The sequence below is a fragment of the Zosterops lateralis genome (genome assembly GCF_965231275.1).
Source record: "Zosterops lateralis genome assembly, chromosome: 10".
In the NCBI taxonomy this organism is placed as follows: Eukaryota; Metazoa; Chordata; class Aves; order Passeriformes; family Zosteropidae; genus Zosterops; species Zosterops lateralis.
In genome coordinates, this window is record NC_139770.1 from 24350148 (window position 1) to 24372573 (window position 22426).

The 22426-nt window shown below is 42.3% G+C and overlaps 1 protein-coding gene across 1 annotated transcript in view; it reads right to left on the reverse strand.

Moving 5' to 3' along the window:
- Positions 1 to 22426, reverse strand: part of LOC310913389 (glypican-5-like) — a gene marked incomplete at its 5' end in the record, with an annotated part of 336550 nt that overhangs the window by 135357 nt on the left and 178767 nt on the right. The window contains one exon of the mRNA XM_083868783.1: positions 9757 to 9877. Within this exon, the coding sequence (XP_083724909.1) occupies positions 9757 to 9877 (121 nt within the window). The remainder of the gene's footprint in view (positions 1 to 9756; positions 9878 to 22426) is intronic.

A 22426-nucleotide genomic window follows, 5' to 3' on the forward strand; every position in this document is an offset into this window, starting at 1 on the left:
GTAGTATACTTATTTTCATAGAGATAAGCAAACAAACACAAAGCAGAGGGGCACCAGGGAAGAGATGGAATCTCTCCCTCTGGAATTATGCTGGACCTGGTTTTACAGGGCCCTGGATAACCTAATCTAAAGCCCTGCTTTCAACAGAAGGCTGGATTGTCTCCAGACTGTCCCTTCCAATCTCAAATTATCTATTACTCTGTAGTAACTTTACAGGCTGGTAAATGCTGGTACAAGATGCTAGAAGACTCAGAATTAAAATATATGCCTCTAAAAATAGTTTTATTACTAATGCATTTTGAAAAAAAAAGCCTTTAATCTCAACTGACTATTACATGACAGCCATGCCCATCAGTGCTCTGTGAGGGTCTCTGCATTTTGTCATTTAAGCACCATGTAAGCAGCACACACAAGGCTGCCTTGGACCTAGACTTGTATGGAAGGCTTAGAAAGGTCTGATTTTTACCATTCCTAACTATCCAGACAGAACAATGTTTATGGAAAACTGTGCCATAGTCTCCTGGGACCAAAGACATTCCTTGCTGTTTGCCTCCCCAGCCCAAGTGCTGGCCTTGTACCTGCACAGGGCTGAATTGAGTTAGGAGCAAACTGCACAGACTGTCTGGAGTAGAATGAAATCACTGATACACTCAGTTGGTCGTGCCTTTAAATAATACAACAAACTCAATTGTACAACTGACCCAAATGAAGCTGATTTTTAGAAATAAAACATTTCAATATGGGTCAGAAAGGCCAGTAAAAAAGTAAGGAAATTAAAAAGTAGCTATATGCTCCTAAAAGTAACAGACAGGAAGAATTAGCGTGTGGTAGGGTTTGTAAAATTCCTACTAAACCTTTTCATATTAGCTGAACTGACGTAGTTTGCAAATCTCCAAGTCTTGACATGAAAGCAAGGAGACAAAAAACAAGAAACAAAGAGTTATAAAGAGAAGTGCTGCTCCCACCTAGATGGTTGTCTCACACTCAGTGTCAGGCAGCAGGCAGGGAAGGCTGGCAGGTGACTCTCAGCCTCTGGCATCTGATGGGAGGCTCATTGTGGGAACCCTGATGGGTGATATGAATGTACAGCACTGAGCTTTGCTGAGGAGGAAACAGGATGGCAGCCTCACAGAATTAATGCTGCTGATGGAGAAGGGTTTCCCTGGAGAAGCAGGAACAGCTGCACTTGAGGAGAGATGTCAGGAGGGGTCAGGATGGCAGAAAGCTCCCAGCTCTGCTCCCTGCCCGAGAGGAGTCAGGCCAGCCATCCTGCTCAGCACCCACAGCACTGAGATGCCCCTTGTTGTGGGGAACACACTGAAATGAAGCTAAGGAGGTCTTTGGTCATTTCAGAGCTGCATCATGCTTTTGATGAAAGAGCACTAGCAACAGTGATCATGTCAAACTGGTGTTTTTTTGATTTTACTAGTTTTAGTTAGGTTGATGCACTCACACACGTCTTGCTTTTTTGATTCCAAATTGGCAGAGGAACTCATGAAGAGATGAGGAAAATGAGAGTCTGATAACCTGGATCAATCCTGGGTTTGGTGAACTCCTCTCAGCCTGACTTAGGGCTGTGAGATGTAATATACTCAAACCTTTGCAAGTACTCTGCACAATACAAAAACAGTGCAAGAGTGTCAGAAGCAAAACAGGCCTGTTTTAAGACTGAATTTCTTTACAGTGACAAATAATGTTGTTTCACAGTAGTGGTTCTGCCTGAAACAAGAGGATTGTTTCCTTTAGTGTTTCCTATTTACTAATTATATGTGAATGTTTTCCTCAGTAGAAGAGAAAAGGTCTTCCTGGCATGGCCTCTCTCCAGCATTCAGCCTTGCTCTCTAAATTCCAGTGTGAAGGAACAGACACTGATAGAAGAGCAGGGTAGAGCAAGAATTCTTTTACCTTGTTCATGGCCATGTTTCCTCCTTCAGAGACCACACAGGGACACTGGAAAGTCTGGACAACCTCACCTCACACCCACCATTAGCTCTTTGCTCTCCCAGAAGGCCATGACTGATCCCATGAACATACATGGCACCAAACACTCCCAGGTTTTAACTCTCCCCTCCCTGCAGTTACACTGAGGAGACAGATCAAAGGGGTGCTTGCCTGGGGATACAAGGAACAAATATCTCACATGAAGCTGTCACAGCTGAGCAACCCAAATGTGAGGCTGCAGGTGCTGTCCAGGACCTGCTCCAGAGCTGCTGGGTTGTGCAAGGAGCTTCCTGGGCAGCCAAACTGGGCATCCAGGTAAGGGAAACCCCTCAGAGGGACACCTGAGCTGGGGCTTTTCCAGCCCAGCTCTGATTCTTCAGGCTGTGCTACAACACAACCCAAACTCTTGCTGGGACCACGTTGTTTGCTGTAGCTGGGAAGTGGCTAAATACTTCAGTAGCATTAATCCACTTGTCATCAGCAGCACAGCTCCACTTGGGCTTTACAGAACAAGTCTGGGGTTTAGATGGCTTTTAGTCCTATTCTCTGACCCTGCTTTTTCTGCCTGGCTGCTCCCTTCAGCAGCAGAACAGAAAGAGAGGAAAATGACCCTGTTCATGCTTTTGGACAATGATCAATCAATTGTTTGAAGACCTTTACTCTACTCTAAAGAAAACTATGATTAGCCTATAAATCTCTGCTTTCCTTTCCTATTATGCTAAACTTACCACCTCCAAAAATAAGCATGTTATTGTACCTCAGGAATTAGATCAAAAGTAAACACCATGATCACACTTCTAATGGTAATTACTTAAACAATGCATGGAACTCACAATTACTAGGGTGATCAGAAAAATATAGTTAAAAGAAGAAAATAAGTATTTAGATAAAAGAGAATTTGTAATGTCAGTTAATTCATTCAATGATGATTGCTGACTTTCTGTCTATTAAAAAAAAATCAATTCCCATCAAAACAAATAGGCCAGATCAAAGTGTTCTCCCCATTGTGACACCCAGCAAAGGGAGGGCAGTAACAATTCCTGGCCTTACCTTGTCCTGGTCAGCTCACAGCAGATCCCTTCACCATCCTCTCCTCAGCAACTCCTGCAGAGCATCCAAAACACTTCCCAGTGCTCAGTTCCACTCAGCAGCTGCAAGAACTGGGCACCCACACCACAGGACAGACCCTGTGACAGTTCTGGCTTCTTTTTCTCTGCCAGGGTCAGGATTAATACATGAGAGATGCAGGCTTTGTGTTTGGACTTGGATGTTTATTGTTTATTATCTATTATAGACTCATGAGCTGTGAGTTGTAACTAGCAAGTTAAAGAAATGGGGTAAAATTGAGAGCTTCTAACTCTTTTCAAGGTTATTTAAAGGATAATTACCCAATACCAAGGTGACACCTGTATTATTTATATTTTGACCCAATAATGACCACCCAAGGCCCACGACGAGGACCTTTTTCACCCAATTACAGAAAACCACCCGAAACCATGCGGAAGAAGGAAGAAGGAGGTTAAGAAGAAGGACTTAGACAATGCCCCAAATTCCCCATATTGCTTCACATATATCACAATATATATCAAAATCTCAAAATCTAAGTTTCCAGAATTCCAACAGACCCCGTATTTATTTGTTTTAGAGTAAGACTCTTCAAGCTCTGTTTTTCTGTATGTGAAATGCTTTGGCTCAGCTCTAGATTGAAACAGTAGCTCTGCCCTCCTCTCCCCCACTTGGCTCAAGTCACTACTGAGATTCAATATGTGATTTTGATTTATTAAGACTAATTTCCTGCAATGAGCAAAACAAAACACATACAATGGTCCATCTGGGCAAATAATTTCTGAGAAGGCTTGCAAGACAAATAGAACAGCACACTCTGAGACACAACACATGAATAATAAAAGGCCATTTTAGCATTATATATTTGCTCGCATATAATAAGATATGCTGGATTTACACTGAGGTTTAGATTTGTCTTGTTTTAAAATGCTAAATTCTGCTTTAGTGGAGCCAGTATTTCACATTACCGTTTCCACTGAAATCCTGATGCTGGTTCTAGTATTAAAAGGTAATTTCTCGATTCTAATTAAAATAATTTAATTATATCTCAAGTCACCATATTTAAACAAATAACCTGAAGCCCTCAGGCCAGCAAAAATTCACTGATTTCAGCCAGGGATGTATCTCAATTAGTACCAAATTACAATTTTAACATGTGCTGCCCGTAAAACAAGGCTCCAGTGATGTTTTTTCAGTGCATGCACCAGACTGAAAGAACTCTCCTGCTCTGATTCATGGACAAACTTCTGGCTTTGGCAGGAGTTTTAGTGCCACAACAGAACTAAGGTTAGAACTTCCGAACAATTTTTCTTTTTAAAATCTAAGAGGATTGGAGAGAAGAAAACCACTGCCCCTAGCCTGGAGCTGCCCAGGCCTAAATGAGGAGATCCCACATCTCCAGATGAACAGCCCAGTGACCAAACCACTGTCAGCTGCTATATATATATAGATATATATTTCCTAAGAAATAGAGAACCATACAGAAGAGACCCCACAAAGAAAGACCATTCTCAGTTTTTAAGTAAGCTGGATTGTTTCAAGCACTGGGATGAATTGTTTCATTGCATATGGATTATGCAAAAGATCATAACTTATCTCAGAGCTGAACATTCAGCATCTATATCTGGAAGCAAAGACATGTCTGACTTAGCAGGGGAGAAGAAAAACTGCCCACGAATCTAATAAGGATAAACATATCACAAAAAAAAAAAAAAAAATAGGATGAGAAACAAACTTTGTATAAGTGATGAAGTAATCTGAGATGATAGTTTATTTGACTATAAGGGTGAACAGTTTTTATACAGCAGGGCAGGAAATAAGAAACCCAAAACAATACAGCTCATTTGGTCTTTCCTGGTCTTCACAAGATCTTAAATGTAATTGTTTCAGGTTTCATTAATTCTGGCTTTATTTTTCTCTACTGTGTGCATGTCTTGGTGCTATTCATTAATCAGCCAGTAACTGTGGTATTAATTATCACTGCTGTTTGCTTTGGAGACAAAGGTGGTGAGGGCTGTTAATGCCTGCATAGTGAGGTGAATTCAGAAAGGATCAGCACAGCTGCAGAGGTGTTTGCTTCAGTGAAAAAGTGCCTTTCCCCTGAGCTGAAGACAAGCTGAGGCAAGATCCATCTCTGGGGTTTCTCTGCCCCAAAGCCTGGCTGAGCTGCCCTGGAGAACTGACACCTCTGCTGTGCCCTGGGCAGCTTCCCCTGCCTGAGAACGGAAATGAAATGCTCTTTTCTGTGACAGTGACAGGGCCCCTTTGGGGAGGGATGTGGGGGATAAGCAGTGTTACCTCTCAGCCTACTGGGGCTTTGAAATACCAGGGGACAGAAGTAGGAAAGCAATAGATTTTCTCAGGTGATGCCTTTCCTTCTGCACTTTCACTGGATGAAACAAAGAACAGAAAATTCTGAATCCTAGTCCAAGTCAGCTACAACTTTGGCTAAAAATCAAACCAGTTCATCTCCACTCAAATCTCATATAAAAACTCTACAACGTAATAAATTTTATAGATGTCAAAAAAATACACACTTTTAAATTAAGTACTACTTAAATTATTTATGGTATTATTCCCTATTGTATAACTCAATTAAATTCACTTTCAAGATTAAATTATGGCTGGCTCATATTATTGGAATGAAACATCTCAGTGTTGTTGCTTTGAATTCTGCTCTAACAGAATCCTCTGTATAGAAGCCTGAAAGGAATTAAGTTACATGCATTTCTTGGTTCAGCTGGCAGAGCCATGAGACTTTGGCAGAGAAAAAAAAATAAAATACATGGGTCCACATTCAGGAAGATTTGCTTTGACATTACTCTCATTTTCTGCACTAGGTTATTGCACATCTTGAACTACAGCCATGCCCTAAGCATTCATCTCTGACAATAGCAACACACACAGATTCACAAAACCTGTCAGGAGTAGATTTAGGCTGAAAAAACCCAAATAAGTCTAACTTGTATAATACCTATTATATTATAATCCTTTGAGAATGTTGATACCTCCCTGCTAGTAGAGGTACAGTCACAGTCTTTTCCCAGCACTCTCATTTCTTTTCAGTGCAATGGATCCTTGAGGATTTTTAACCTTGGCCCAAGAATCAGTTTAGTTTGAACTATGGAAAGCATTAGGCTGAAGAAAAACACTGAAACATTTAAGTGTGATTTTGTGGCAAGAAGTAGCACTCAGACAAGGTGCAGTGGATGATTATTGTGTTTACCATCAGTGGTGGTTCGCACCTGTTCTATTCACGAAAAAAAGGGTGGAAAAGATGTTATTTCTGCCACTTTTTCCTCATCAACCTGGGACTTCAATTGATCTGTTTTTGCATTACTAAAAGTTACCGTAAATTGTAGCTCAGTAATTCTATTGATATGTGAATCAGCCACTACAATAAACCCTTCAACCACCTCATCTGTCAGGGATGCAAATAACAGTAATTGTTGAATAATATTCTCTAAATTTCACTTTACTTCCAGCTTTGCCAAGTGGATATAAAATAGCCTGCTATTTGCATAATCATTTTAGAAAAAACCCCCAACAACAACTATGTGCTGAGGATTTAAGTCCCAGATGAAAAAAAATGAGGAGCTGCTATAATCTCCAACAAAGTGGCATTTCAGCCTAAATGACAGCAGAAAAGGAAGGTGCCTTGCATACAGATTATTTGTAACATGCTGGGGCTGGGATGCACCAACTACAACAGGGGCAGGACATGAGTTTTGTTCACATCCACAGGGTTTAGGGTCAATGAAGTTATCAGTTCTTTTACCTCTGTGGACATAATATGGAGCGGAAGGAAGGGCAAAGCCAGTCAGGTTGGGATTTGACTGGGGGAATTTTTTGCTGCTTCTGCCTGGCCAGTGGCAACTCCTGCTCACAGGGGCCAAGCCCTGCTGGCCTGGCAGAGGCTGCTCAGGGAGGAGGAGCTGGGCTCCAGCAGGGGAGGAAGAAGGTGGAAGAGAAACTCTCACAGATAGCAGTGATTAGATTTGCTCCACAATCATTAACAACTGCTGAGCCAAGGCAAATCCTGGAGGAAAATGAATCCTGTGGATCTGAACACAGCTGTAGCTGACAGCACTGCCCAGCCACAGCAAACTGATCCAGCAGCAGGTTACTCTGATCTCAAACACCTCTGCAGGACAGGGAGAGAGTGAAAGCCAACAGGTCCAGGCTCCCTAAGGGACAGATACAGCACGGCTGGAGCTTGTTTTCTTGAGACAGAATTGTTATTCCTGTAAAAATCTCATCACCTTATTTGTGCAGTGCTTAAATTTCACCCTACACATTATAAGAAAAAAATTAAAAATGTATTTTTATGAAAAAGAAATCAATTTGTCCATAAAATTAGTAATGGAATTCTGTGTAACTCTACAGCCTACACACACCATTGATGGCACTTTAAACTCCTGATTTAATCGGCTTTTCAGTGTCAGTTTATATTTGTATAATAATATCACAACTGAAACAAAAATCCAAGAAGTAGAAAACAGCTACATGTGTTTGATGTTGTATGTGAGAGCCTCAGATATTTAGCAACTTCTTTGATGCTTTGATCTCCAAAGAAATCTTACTAAAATTATGATCAAAGAATTTTATATTATTCTAAGTACTTAAGAACAAACCATCTTAGGGCAATAATCAGTATTCTGTTTAATCCTTCACCCTTGGAATCCATTATTGCTAAGCACCTCAATCTGATGGGAGTTAAATTTAGTTAACGAAGATATTCTCCTAAAAGAGTTACAAGTACCAGAAAGCAACACTTCCAGCTTACAGAGCCAAGAGCTGGGTTTTATTCTGCTGGCTAAAAAGTGCTTCTTGAGACTGTTTTTAAAATGTACGTAACTTGAGAAAATTGGTATGCAGCTCAGACCAGGCAGATCTCTGTTTTTCTACAGCAGACAAAGAAATAGAATTTCCAATACACAACTACTTTTGATTTAATCTATTTCTAACTATTTCCTATTGTCAGTGTTTATAGAGCACTATTACACAGATGGATATATCTAATATTTATAAAGTAAATTAACACTCTCCTTTGTAACATGCAAAGACAGATAAATAATGAATTATCCTTTTCATCAATCTGACCACATAATGCCTATTTCTGTGTAATATTAAGTACTGCAGCAGACTGGTTGTTTTAATCCCCCATGGTGAGTCAAATCAGTGTGATACAAAGAATCCCTAAACTGCAGCTTTCAAAACAGCAGAATATTAGAGACAAGCAAGATTTAATGAAACCACTAATTACTGCTCAGATTATGGATTTACCACCGTTGGCTGATGAGAGGGTAAGGGAGGATTGTATTTTTTCAGGAGCAAGGAAAGGAATCCCTGACAGCCAGTCACAGCCTTAACAACCTCCCAGATCCTGACAAAGCAATTCCTCCTCAGTTTTACCTGTGCATATTATTGTTCTTCCTGCACACCCCACCCACCTAGTGGATTTTGGGGGTGGGTTTCCTACTGCTTCTATCCCCATGCTCCAGTGCTCTTTAATAGTGCAAGATGACGAGCAGACTGATGTGCAAACACCTCTGCTGTAAGCATTCTTGCAGGCTGACAGGGAAACATGCCTGCTCTAAATGAAAATCAATCTCAGTTCAATCTCTTGGCTCCAGCTCCTTTGGGCAGGCAGTGCTCTGGAGCTCAGAGAGAGCTGTGCTCAGGCAGGAGGGTCAGGGAGCCTCACACTCAGCCCTGGAGGAGGGAGCAGCACCAGGAACACTAAGTGCCTCTGTGGGACCAAACAGATGTCAGAGGCAGGCACAGGGTTATCACATCTCTGACAAACCTGAAGGTTACCTGTCCTTTAGTGTGGGCAAAGCCTGGCAGAGGCACAGGGCCAGCCAGACCTTGGCTTCCAGCCCTGGGAGCCATTTGTTTAACTGAAGGTGAGACAGGGATCTCCTCCCAGAAGCCTTTGCAGTTATTATGTTAATGAGCCTGAGTTCTGCTCCCCTATTGGCTGGCACTGTTCCATATTTGGTCATGTTTCTAGACCGCTCTGTCCTCAAGCCTGTACACTGCCACTTGCCCCCCATTTCTGGTCTGTGCTGTTTAGTCCTTACAGCATGAGGTTTCTGGGCACTGTCCCTATTTTATTGTCCTATAAAATGAGTTTTCTTTTTCAGACACCCCATGGCACCCTCTCCTTCTTCAGCACCACATTTCCCTGAATCAGGGAACCTGAAAGATCTGTCACAGCCACCCTACTGAGACATTCTGGGCTGAGGGGCTGGAGAAAAAGGCCTGTGAAGGGAATGTTTTTCAAGGGGCAAGGTTAATTCATCTTGGAGCACTCTCTGTCCTGTGAATTCAGCATTTACAGTTTGGTTGTGACACCCCACAGGCTCGTTCTGGGTTTGATCTGTTGGTGTCTGCCCCACTGAGGAGCAGGAAGCTGCACAAGCAAAGGACAGTTCTCCAGCCCAGGAGGGTCCCAGGCTCCTGCAGTCCCAGGCTCCATATGGGGAGCAGGAATTCCTGTGCTCCTGGGGCTCTGGGCTCCAGGGCAGCTCAGCAGCAGCCAGGGAGCAACTTCCAGGGAATTCTGCCTGGCTGGAGTTCACAGCCTGCTTGGACACTGGGATCTTCAGCTGCCTTTAGCACAAACCCACACCACAGCTATTTCAGGCCTACAGTCCTGCAAGAAGGAATATGATAAGCAGTATCACCTAGAGATTTTACCTTCAGCTCCATGATAAAATGGTTTTATCTTGGGAAATTACTTACTTGATTAAAGTGCTGAAGTTTATCAATTAAATTGTTGATGAGTGGGTCCAATCCTCTGACTTTCAGTTCTGGATTATTAATTTGTGCCTTCAGTCCATTAGAAACAACTCTGCTGGTATAACTGAAAAAACAGAAAAAATAAGTCATCAGTGACTGGAACCATATCCATCAGAACCAAAAATTGTACTACAGGGGACTTATAAAAGGAAAATGTTTTTCTTTTTATAAATGAGAATAAAATTTATTATAAATATTCATGTTTTAAAATACACCAACCAGAATAAAAGTCACAGTTTCTTGCAGTATCATTTACCATTTTAAACTATGTAAGTCATGAACCAACAGCAATTTCATAAACCACAGAGAGGTTTGTTTCATTCATAATTTAATATTTGAACCTTTGTAACTAAGATTTTCAAGTTCTCCCATGCAGCAGTCCAAGCTGCTTCCAAAAATTCACTCTTGTTATTGCAGAAACTTGGAGAATTTTTAGACAGAAATTATGTTTCATGAGATTGAAGCAAATTCCAATGAAAGGAGGGTTTGATCTGAAAAAGATTCATAATCAAAGTGTGAATTGAGTTCTCTTGCCAGACCAGCTGGGGACACTGGGGACAAACCCTCTGGGGACACTGTAAAGCAGCAGCTGCTGCTCTGCCCCAGCTCCCCAGGGAGCCCCACCTGTGTCAGAAGTCACACAATTCCCTTTGCCCAACCCCTGCTTTTCCTGAGCACCAGCAGACTCCTCTCACCTGCTCCTCTCACTGACTGGTGACTGAACAGCTCCTGCCAGTCTTTTCTGGGAATACCCCACAAAGGGGTTCTCAAATCCTGCTTGGACAGGGAACCCTCCTGGGGAAAAATCTGGGGTTGTGCACATCCGGTCTCTACTTCTCTCCGTGTCTACAGTTGAGAAGCTGAATTCCTCCTCAGCATCAGTGTTTGCTGAACCCTGGAAGTGCTTCCTGGAGTATCCAGACTCCTTCAGATGTGCTCCAGCATCTATCTGTGCACAATCTGAGTTCCACAGAGCTACAGACCAGCCCATTTTGGAGAGCTATGGTTTTTAGGGTTGTATGAACCCCTCAGTTCAGCATTCATTTGTACCAAAGGGGATCAGGGATGTTTTGCATGACCAGCTTTGAACTGGACAAGTGTTCACAAACCAAACTCTCCCAGACTCACACACACACACCAGGGAGGATCTCATTAAAGACTCAAAATTGGCATCTCTGTAAGTGAGGGAGGCACTGGCTCTGCTCCTTTGGACTGGAAGGTTGAGAGGAACATCCTGCTCCACCTTCCACTTTGGTCATCCCTACACACTTGGATATGCCAGTGAATTCTTCACTGTAAACCAATTTGTGCTGAAGCTGAGGACAGCACTTCTGAGTAGAAAATAAGGCCCAAATTCTGTTGTAGAAAGTCAGCAGAATGACCTGGGGGGAGACTTAGCTCTCCAAATATATTCGTCCTATCTTAGTTTCATTTAGGATGAACATCAAATTTATGCAAACTGCTGGCAGAACACATTGTAGGACATTGCTGATAAAGGTGTGGCTTTGAAAAATAAATAACTGAGGATGGCCTGCTTTTTCAGTAAACTCAATAAATGTCACTTATCAGGGGAAAAAAAAAAAGAAAAAAAAATATTTAGAACAGAGAATTGAGAAAAATCATGTTTTGCCTTAATACCCAGATAGTATCTAGAGGACAAATGTGAAGGAAAAGCCTTTTTCACTGAGATGGTATTTTTTTTTTTGCCCACTGAGCCTTTTAAAGACAATGTACTATTTATTCTTGATATGTAACACACACATGTATAAACTAATCTGAAGTATAAACTTACACAGTGCAATGGCACACCCAAAATGATGGCAGGGCTCAGCTCTCAGAAGCAGACCCAGCTGGAGTGACGTCCCCAGGAAGAATCCAGCTAAACTATTACTGTATTACACTATTACTATTACACACCACCAGCCAAGGGCGGTGTGGATTGTAAAAATCCACATCAATGCATTTGGACAATATTTCAACACTGCTGAATCTTACCTGCCTTTACCTCTATTCACAAATCATATTATTTGCTGAATGTTCAACATAGTGAAACACATGGTGACACACTGTAGAAGTACAGGGATATGTGACACAGCTTCCTGAGATCATCTAGTTTTAAAACAGGATAAATTTAATTTAATGGGTCAGCTCCTGGCTCCCACAGTCTGTTTGGGGATTCCCTGTGTGTGCTGCTTTGTCTGATCAGAAACTCATCAAGAGCAGCCAAATGCAAGGGTTTTCCTGTTCAGTGCTCTTGACTGCTCTCCATTCAACCCCTGGTTAGAGCTGTTGGAATTTCTCTGGAGACTTACATCACTATAATCCAGGATATGGAAACCTCTGGGTTGGCTGGGGTGTTTTTTTGGCAAATGACATTAGTTTTTTCCCCATGAATCACTAGCCTCCATTAACAGCCCCTGAGTGCTATTACAAACCTACAGCACTGCATGGAGTTTGCATGAACACAGCCAGTTCAGAGACAGCAGCAGCATTAATGCCAGAGCCCTCAAAGGGACCCAGAATGGGGAAAGTCAGGCTCAGCCAGCTCATACTTATTGCTGCTGCTAATTACACCCTCCCAACATCCATCAACATCAGGAAAACACAGCCATTTGGAATGAATGAGTTCACATGGAGGAGGAGGCAAAGGAGGCTCCAAAACCCTTGAAGTTCCACCCATGTTTAAGGACTCCCTCTTGAAAGCTCTGGAGATAGGCACGGGTATTTCTGTTGTCCAGATTGTTCACAATTAGATTCATCACAGAGCTTAACTAAATTCCACGGGTCAGAGACTGCAGGCATGACCTGTGTGAAAGGACCTGCAGCTCCTTTCCCTCCCTGGTGCCATCACCAGCACCTCAAAAGGGGCCCAGCTCTGGTCTGGAATGTGACCTGCCCAACTGGAAAAGCCCAGAAAGCCAACTGGAGTGGTGAAACAGATGGGATCCACCTCATGAATGGAGTAAAAAGCTGGTGGAAAAGACTTGCAAGGCACAAAGCCAGCTCTTGGCTTTTCCCATAACAGCCCTTTTAGCCCTTGTTGATCACAGTGGAGTTGATCAACCAGCACCAACAAAAAGGATGGAAAAAATGCATGGCAGATGACAAAATATTTCTGCTTCAATACTGCTGTCTTGATGATGAATAGTGTGTAATTATTTTTTTAAAAAATGTGATTACAAGCTGTGCTCGTCCCGTGCGTTCTCACTGGGAGATCACTGCTAGAACAAACCCGAGCCTGCGGAGCCTCGGAGGAATTTGGAGATGGTGAATGCAGAGAAGAGGGGCTACAGCTCTTGAGGAGGAGGAGACAGGGCAGGGAACTGCAGGAGAATTGCACAGCCTGCAAGAAGGGAGCAATTCCCCAGCCCACCCCAGCTAAGAACCAAAACCTGCACTAGGAACAGACATTTTGCCCATCTGCCCCAAACCACCACCCTGCAAACTGCAGATCCTTCCAATGTCTCGGCACCACGTTAAAATACTTTGAAATAAACACTATACATTTCCTGCAAGATAATCTGATTACTTTACTTCTTTGCACTATCTAAGCCATTTTTTTTTTTGTTGACATCAGATCCTGAATTACTGGAAATGTACATTAAGTAAGATCAGAAATTGGCTTGCTTTATTTAATAACCTGCAATTTAACTGAAATATTGTAGTGCAGAATTGTTAACTCTGGTTACAGCTTTAGTACTTTATTCCAACTAAACCTAGAAATGTCAGCAGGACTGTCCAGTAAAGTTGTATTAAAATATTGTCACTGGAGCAATCCTGAAAGTAACTGTTACACTGGTGCCCATGAACAGCTTGTGCAGACAGAATTTTCATCCAGACCTCAAGCCTCAGGCCAATGTTATTCCATTGATTGATCAGGCTAAGCTATGATACTTTAAAAAGAACAAAAGCAAATTATAAAAGTATCAGCCTCCCAAACACAGCTTTTCAGTTCAGAAGAACTGTTACTGCTCAGAAGAACAGTATCAATTATTTTAAATCTCAGGTAAGGCTCATCTCAAGTTAAAAAGAAGATAAAAAGTGAAATGCTGTTTACATATGGGACTGCATTTCAGCTGAAGGCATATGTTTTTATTTCATAAATAAATAAAGATAAATTAAGGTATCTGAATAAAAACAGCTATTTTAAAAATCTAGATGCTGTTCTGAAATGTGCCTTTTTAATTCCTAATATGAAAAGGAAGCAAGGTACAGGGTTTTCTCAAAGTCAGATATGCCTTTAAAAATAAAAAAGCATATAAAATAGAAATAACTCCAAATTCCAGGCAAATGACTGCAGGAGCTGCATTATGGGTTAGGTCTAACCAGCAGTGGTATTTAGCCACAAAAGCCCAAGAACAGGGTGCTGTTTTTGCTGTTTTCACAGCACTTCCCTGCCCTTCCCTGCAGCAGACCTCAGCAGCCAGAATGCCCTGGGCAGCTTTTCCAAGTGTTAACCAGGGATTATGGAGCAAGACCCCAGCACATTCCACATTCCAGCTTGGGAACGTGCACTGAGCATCTCAGGATCATCTGTGCTGGAAATTCAGGATACCTGGAACCTGAATCTCAATGCAGTTCTCTTCATTTTAATTTTCTGTTCTCTGCTTGAGTATTTGACTTGACCCAGCTGTGCAAGAGGCATCAAAATTTTAATTTAATTGTGGGATAAATGGGACATCAAACACCACATGGCAAAGCTGAGAATCTGAGCCTGATATTCAGTTCATAGCAATCCAGGAAATGCAGGGAACATCTCCAGGGGACAAAAACTACTTTTGATGAAATCATTTGTCATATAACCTTAAGAGCTGCCATATATGTAGAAGAAGAAGAAAATTCACTGCCTACAAAACTGAATATACATTTGCTGGGATGTTTCCAATTTTTTGATCACATTTTTTAAAAAAAACAAATTACACACTATACATCAAGACAGCACTATCTAAGCAGAAATATTTTGTCATCTGCCATGCATTTTTTCATCCTTTTTGTTGGTAGTGATTGAACAATTCCACTGTGATCAGCGAGGGCTAAAACTGCCAACACCTTTCTGAGACATATTGAGGAAGTACAAACTCCTCCTGACTGAGACTTGAAAAATCACATCCCACCATTTATCTCTTTGGTGTTAGAAAACTGTGACTGTCCTATTTTCTGTAAAAATGTAAAAACTATTCAGTTAAGAGAAGAACACATTGAAAATCTGCAGACTGGACCACTAATAGAAAGTATCTGCTTTCTCAGCCTGCTAAAGCCAGAGGGCTCTAGAGTGAGCCACTCATTTTCTAGCAAAATCATCAAGTGTTGAGACAAAGAGAGACTTTACAGCCATCATTTCACATCCAGCTCTCCTTCTTTCATCTTTGGGCATAACTTACTAAGCAGGACATCACCCAAGAGATCCATGCTGCCTGCAAACCCTCCCAGAAGCAGAGGGCACTGTGCAGCCAGAACTGGAGGGAACGGAAATGATGCCTTGCTAGCCCCGTGTGTTTGCCAGGGTGCAGCAGCCTGATAACTCCAGCAAAATCCTCAGCACGGTGCCAGAGCAGCCATCACCCAGTCCTGAGTGAGTCAGAGGTTAAAGGGTGGTGGGGAGAAGGAAGGGAAGAGCTCTGAATGTGCCATTTAGTAAGAAGCAATGAGAAATATGGATAAGCTACTTAAGTGGCCTTGAGATCCACTGAAAAACTAATTCAGTTACATTAGGCATGGTTTACCAGATGGTGTGTTTTGTCTTATATTTATTCATAATTTGACCCTTAGGCTGGAATGGTTTGCCTGAAATTCAATTATGTGAATCCACTGCTGATCTACAGCAGCCTGTGGTGTCCCCAAATTAATAATTTTTGGACATTTCCCTTGCAGTTTTCAGATGAAGCCCCTGGAGCGTGCAACTCTCTGACCCACAGGGCTCTGCAATCTTTGTTTTTTTTCCCCAATTCAGGGAACACAGAAACGTGCAGCAACTAGTAAAAGCAGTACAAAAACTGTAGACTTGCAGAATGTGACATAAATCATCAGGATTATCAGCTTTGATCTGGTTGACCCCTCTGCCCACCTCTCCACAGAGTGGCAAGAACAAGAACACATGGCTTGGCATATCCCTTGCCTGGTTATCACAGTTGCTTGTCACTCATGAGTAACTCCAAGGAAGGAAAGAAAATGCTGCTTCCCTGAGGTGTTTCTGAGTTTAAACACGATTCTCCATGAGGAAAAGCCACAGCAGGACTCCCCTCAGGCTCAGCTTTCCCGGAGCTGCTCCACACAATGAACAAGAGAGGGGTGAGTCCCCCACCTCCTGCGGAGCCTTGGCATTAAAAGTGACCATCACACAGGCTGTGCTTCAGCTCTGAGCAACTCCCACAATGGCACTGCTCACAAAATGTCTCAAATCACACATTTGGTCATTGCTGTACCAGCCTAAATCTGGTTACACGCCCTGAGCATCATCTCATGGCTGAGAGATCTCCAAAGAGGGATGACCTACCCATGACCAGTACTGTTCTCTAAGGAACCAAGCTGCAATAAACAACTAATATATACATACATCTTGATAAGTTTACTGGCTCATAATCAGCAGCCATGGCTTATTTTTGAGGAAAGAACCACGGCATTTGTGCCAGTGTACAATTCTGTTGGAGGAGGTGGAGTCACCAGGGTAAAATCTGGATGCACAGAGGAAAATAATTTCATGTATTCTACACAATCAGCTGAGCACAACTGCTGCAACATTCTCCAAGAGAAAGGTTTCTCTTTGGAAAAAATACCTATGCAAAGAGTTCATTCTGAAGTGATTAAATATTGCCAACAAACTACAAGAAAGCTCAAGGCTGGCACATAATGAGTTTAGCTGCCCTGAAGATTTTGTGAAGCAGAACTGACACGATGAAAATTCTGTCTCTGCCAGAACTATTCTAATGGGCTCCAGTGGAAGTTTCACAAATAATCTTATTTATTAGCAATTATGGAAAACGAGACAAATGCAGTGTGCTAATGGGATAATTATAAAAGGAAAATCACAAAGCCAAACAGCATTTATAATGGTCTTTCTCCTCTTTTACAGGGCTGAAAAAGACCTCCTACAGTCTAGATTATAAAGACAGTTTTAAGACTGCAGCTATAGAACCAAGTTATCAGATGGCTCCAAGTGACTGGATGATGCCTGCCCATGAACACTCTGAAAATCAGTGAAAAACCAGAGAGTGCACATGTAAGAGATGTCAGGCTCAAAAAAGATGTGTTCATCAGTTTGTCCACAATCATGCTGAAAAGGTACTGACTGGAGCTGCACAGAGTATTGTAAATGCCCGCAGAGTGTTGCAAAAAAAGAAGTTAGTACAGATAGTTGGTGAAACAGCCTTTATTTTTTTTCCTAAGTGTATAAAAAGTTACCTTAAGGCACAGTGAAAGCACCAAGGAAATTTGTAGAAGTTAATTGGACAATCTTCGTTATGTCAAGGGAAAGAAAGCACTTGCCTGGAATACCATCAGATAGGAAAGCTCTTTAGTTTCAAGAGAAATAAACTCTTCAGGACACACAAATGGTGCCTCTATACCCGTCACATGGAATATAATGAGCAATGAAAATGATACAAACCCAAAAGCTGATAACCTAACCGGGAACTGGAGGCATAAAGAGCACTCCTCATTATAATGAGAAACAGAACAGCAAATAGAACAGTAAACAAAAAATATATACTTATCAAAGTAACATCTGTGGCCATTCCTAAGGGAAAAGTAAAGCTAATCTGAAACACCTTTTCCCCAGTAACTCGCAGGCCAGGAGAGAACCTTCCTGGAGTACAACCAGAACAGAGTCAGGATAAACCCTGAGAGAGAAACTGATGCTGCCCCTCCTGCAGGCTGGCAGCCTGCACTCTGCTCTGCTGGGCAAAGCAAGTGGAAATGGTGATGCCCAACTTCTGACCCTGCCAGATGGAACACACTGGTGGAAAGCAGCACTGACTCAGCACAAAATACAGCCTCAGGAGAGGACTTGAACTCTTACAAGAACAAAATAAAAGCAGAAAGCAAGAAATAAACTTAACAGTAGAGAGAGAACGAGCATGGAGCAAGAGTTCACATTATTTGGTTGATAGGATTTTAGACAGGCCAAGGCAGCAAGAATCCAACTGCCTTTCTGAAAACCCTGGTTGCAGATACTTAACAATTAGTGTTGACAGATGACCATGGTTATACAAAAGGATATTCTGTGATCCCAGCATAGGAATTTTTATGAAGCAAAATGGAAAATGTCCTAATTTGCACACTATCTGACATATGTCACAGGGAGAGGACCTTGCCTGTGGCTCATTAGAAGCAAAACAAAACAAACCAAAAATAGATTAATACTGAGGTCCCAATTCCAGCTTTCCTCAGAAGGCAGTTTCTCCAAGTGCATGTAGATACACATGGGGGATTAAAGAACAGCTGTCAGTAATGAGGACATGAGGGGCAGCTCTGTATGAACCCAGCTCAGGGATTGAACTCTGCCTCCCAGCCCCTGCTGAACCCCCTGGCTCTGGCTGCAGCCCCTGCCCTGGGTGAGCCCTGGACACATGGAGCACACCAGACACACCATCCCCTCCCTCCTGGGCCAGGGAGGGATTTGGAGAGTCCAGGCCCACTCTCTCTCCCAGGTTCAGGCACAAGGCAGCTGAGATCTGCACTTTGGGAGCAGTCTCAGTTCTCCTGGCTGCTCTAGCTCCTTGGGGATGTCTCTGACCATTATGGATTCTGAACATGCACTAATGCACAGACATTCCATTTCATTCCCTTATACAGTTTCTCCAATATATTTGTGCAATATATTCACTGCAATTCTTATCTGCTCCAGTGTCTCCACTTCTGCCCACATCTTCATACCTTAGAGCAGGTGTTTGGCCCTTGAGTCCCAGATGGAAATGTTATTTACCCTTCTGGGCTGTACTGGTGTGCACACAGTTCCAATTTATTCCTATTTCCAGGTTAAAAACTTCATCACAAAGATAGTGGTGCTAAATTTTATATAAGTAAAAAGTAAATAGCAGATCTTAGTGGTGTATAGAAAAAGATCAGACACTAAGACTTCCAAGTCTCCTGACTCAAGGGTTCTTAAACTCCTTCCCTTTTGCTTCATCTTTTCCACCAGCAAGACAGGCAGCAGAAATCATCATTCCAAACCCAAGTTTTATTCTTGATAGAGAAACCTGTATTTCACTGCAGAAGCCACTTGTTCATCTCACCAGCAGACCTACACACCTCATCCAACTTCTTCCTTTTGCTATTGCCTGACATGGCTCAGGACAATTAACACTCATTGTACCCCTATAAAAGTTAAACAACAGCCCAGCTGCACTCAGCAAACCCTGTGTCACTGATGATGGTGGCTACAGGCACTGGGCTGGGCTCAGCCTGGAGGAGCTTCAACCTCACTGCTGGGATCCCAGAGGCACACCAAAGCATCTGCCACCCTGGAACCACAGCCTCAGCACAGACCTTTCCAGCTTCATGGTTTAGAAACACTGTTAAAAGCAGCACTTTCAATTTGTTCTAGTGTTTACCTAACTAAATATTTGATGCAGTATTTCAGTATGTAGCAAAAATCACTGTATTTCTCACTCCTGGGAACACTGCAGGAAATGTCAGTAGTAGTAAAGGGCAAGTATGGCCCAGTTATGGAGACCAGAATGTCTCTGCACTTGTCCAAGACAAATGTTTACCCAGGTCAAGGTTGAAGAGCTCGAGAGAAACGTGAGAAACTGAGCAGCCGCTATTCATGTTTTTGTCGTTAAACACAAAGCATTGTTTTCCTTGCTCCAGTGTTTGGTACTTCTCACAAAATAGCTGCACTAGAAGAGAGGTCAAATGTAGAAAGATTTTCCTGTCATCACAAGTCTGGAACAGAGAATATTTATACAAAAATCAATTTACTTGACCTATACTGTTCAATTTTTCTGTTAATACTGCTGGAGATTTATGCCTGGTTAAAACTGTTCCCTTCTGCAGTTTAGCATCTCTCCCCCTTGATTTTGCAGACAGGTCACAATCCCCGGTTCATGATTTTATACTTTGCTGCCACAGAGACAAACAGCAACACAAACTCACCCAAGTTCACTGCAGGATTAATGACAGCAAAACCACACTGTTGGGGCAAACACAGTTAATGCCCACAAATGCATGCACCACAAAGTATTGTGCAGAAAAAGAGCTAAGAAGAAAAATAAGGGCAGAGAATCCCTTTCTCCATGCTACAAATGTCCTCTTCTTGAACACCCAAGCTGCCAGTTCAGTCATGAGATGCACAATCTTATTTTTGCCAGTTACTTTTAAGGTAGACCATAGCAAATGGGAAGAGAAACCACCTCTGACACAGTTGCAAGTTAGTGGCTTATTTCCTCTGAAGTGTGGATTTTTGTTGCAGAGATTCCCTTCCCTTAAGCCCCTGCAAGAGCTGCAACCCTCTGTGTTACATGCAGCCAAAATCAAACCCCTCAGTATGAAATCCCCAAGTCAGCAAACATGAGGCAGACCAGGAGCTCACCAAGGACAGGCAAACTCAACCAACCTGCCCATCACACATATAATGCAGCACACTCACTAACAGGCATTTTTGACTTTTTAGCTAAAAGGTGTAGACAGCTGAAAGCAGAAACATAAACAGAATGAATGACATAACAGAGAAGAACCCAAGCCTGACAGGATATTGTGCTGCACACAAGAGGGAAAGCCCCTCCAGCAAGGTGCTGATGCTGCAGTGATGGCCTTACAGCCCTCCCCTACAGAAAGCCCTTTTATGTGCATGTAAGTATAATCACACATAATCTGTTTAGTAGTAACATTCTGCTCTTCTCAGTTTACAGTCAGGGGATGAAGTTACAGTGGCCTAAGCAGAGATGCTAAAAGGACCCTGTTCCATCTCGTTCCCACTGATCATCTGGGCCTAAAAAAGGGAATTTCAGACTTGGAAGATTCCAACGGGCAAGGAACTAAACACTCTTCCCACTTCTGGGCAAGGCATAGAGGTCAAGAAGATCAGCAGCTCCTTATCTCTTCTGTGGACATCTGGTGCAGCATGAAGCACTTGAAGGGTGTGAGCACCCCTGGTGAGAGAAGGAGCTGACAGCTCCCAGTGGCTGCCCCTGGCTGAGCACACAGAGCTCTTTGCTCAAGCTCAACACCTGCCCTTGACCATGGGCTTTTCAAACCTTTCCTGGGATGCCGAGAGTTTCTGCCCACCACACACAGTGCAGTGACACCCTCAGCATGGGAGGTACAAACCTCCTGTGCTCAGCCATGAGGAAAGGCCCACAGATACCAGGGACAAAAACACCACAAGAGAACTGGCTTTGTTTTTCTGCCAAAATATCAGGGGAAAAAAGAGAAAAAAATAGACAGGAAGTCTCTTTTTTCCTTTTTCTTTTTTAAGATGTATACAGCATTAGAGAACATAGAGAACCAAAGTAATTTTGAACACAATACAAAAGGAATGAGAGAATAGCAGGCAGTTTGTTGTGGCACAACTACTGGCTACAAAGCACCACTTGTTATCTGTGTGCTAAAAATACTGCCATGATTAACAGCAAGGACCAAGGAATAAACAAATAATAGAATAATAAATGATGTCACGATGTTAAAAAAAAGAAAGCATGTGCCATTTCAACATTTACAACAGGATCTGAACAGACTCCAGTTGTCTGCAGCACCATCCATGTCTGAGGTATCCTGAGGGACTTAGGGTTGTGCTGGTACTACTGAAGGCCAATGGAACAGGCATTAGTCACTGTGAACAGCACACAAAATATTACAGTTGGTTTTCAGTAGGAGAAAAACTCTGCAAGTCCCCACAGCTGATGCTGTTGGATAATTAATTCCTGTTTTGGGTGAGCATAGCACAGGGACACTGGTGATGGACAATTATGTCTGAATCTGTTCTACAAAGACTTACAGAGAGAGAAATTACTACATGCACAAACCCACAGGCTTTGAAATTTATGCTGGACAAAGGCAAGAGGAGCAAGAGAAGGAGGAAGCATTGACTGTCATGTACTACCAGTGCACAGAAAAGCTTTCAACAAAGCAACTGGTTTTACTTGCTAAGAACCAAGTTGTCTTGTTTTAATGACTTTAAACCAAGTGTTTCCTGTCAGGAATGGCGAAGTAATTTCTGCAGACGTTTGTTAAATTTGCCAATCCTCTACTGTGAGATTGCAATTAAAGAACAGTTAATGATAAAAAGGTATTAAAATTAATCAAAAGAGGTGCAGGGGGTGAGGAAGTCGTTTATTGCCTGCATTTTGGATGAATCACCTCTTTTTACCATGGCAAAAAAATTAATCAAACAAAAATAAGGATCAATTTGGCAAAAGGTAAATTATTTCACCTGTACAGGATGGTGCAATGTGTCTGTCTAGTTTTACATACACTTGCAAGTGTCTGTTTGGACCTTGCCTTGGCCTGAGACTAAATACTACCAAAAATGACTGGTAGACAGTAATGCTCAGCAATCATGATCTCTCACTTATTTTGGAAAAGCATATGAAACTCTAATGACAACTCTCCCTCTGGCAAATGGTGCAAACACAGCAAACTGCTTAAGAAAAAACTCATTTATCAGTTCTTTACTGGT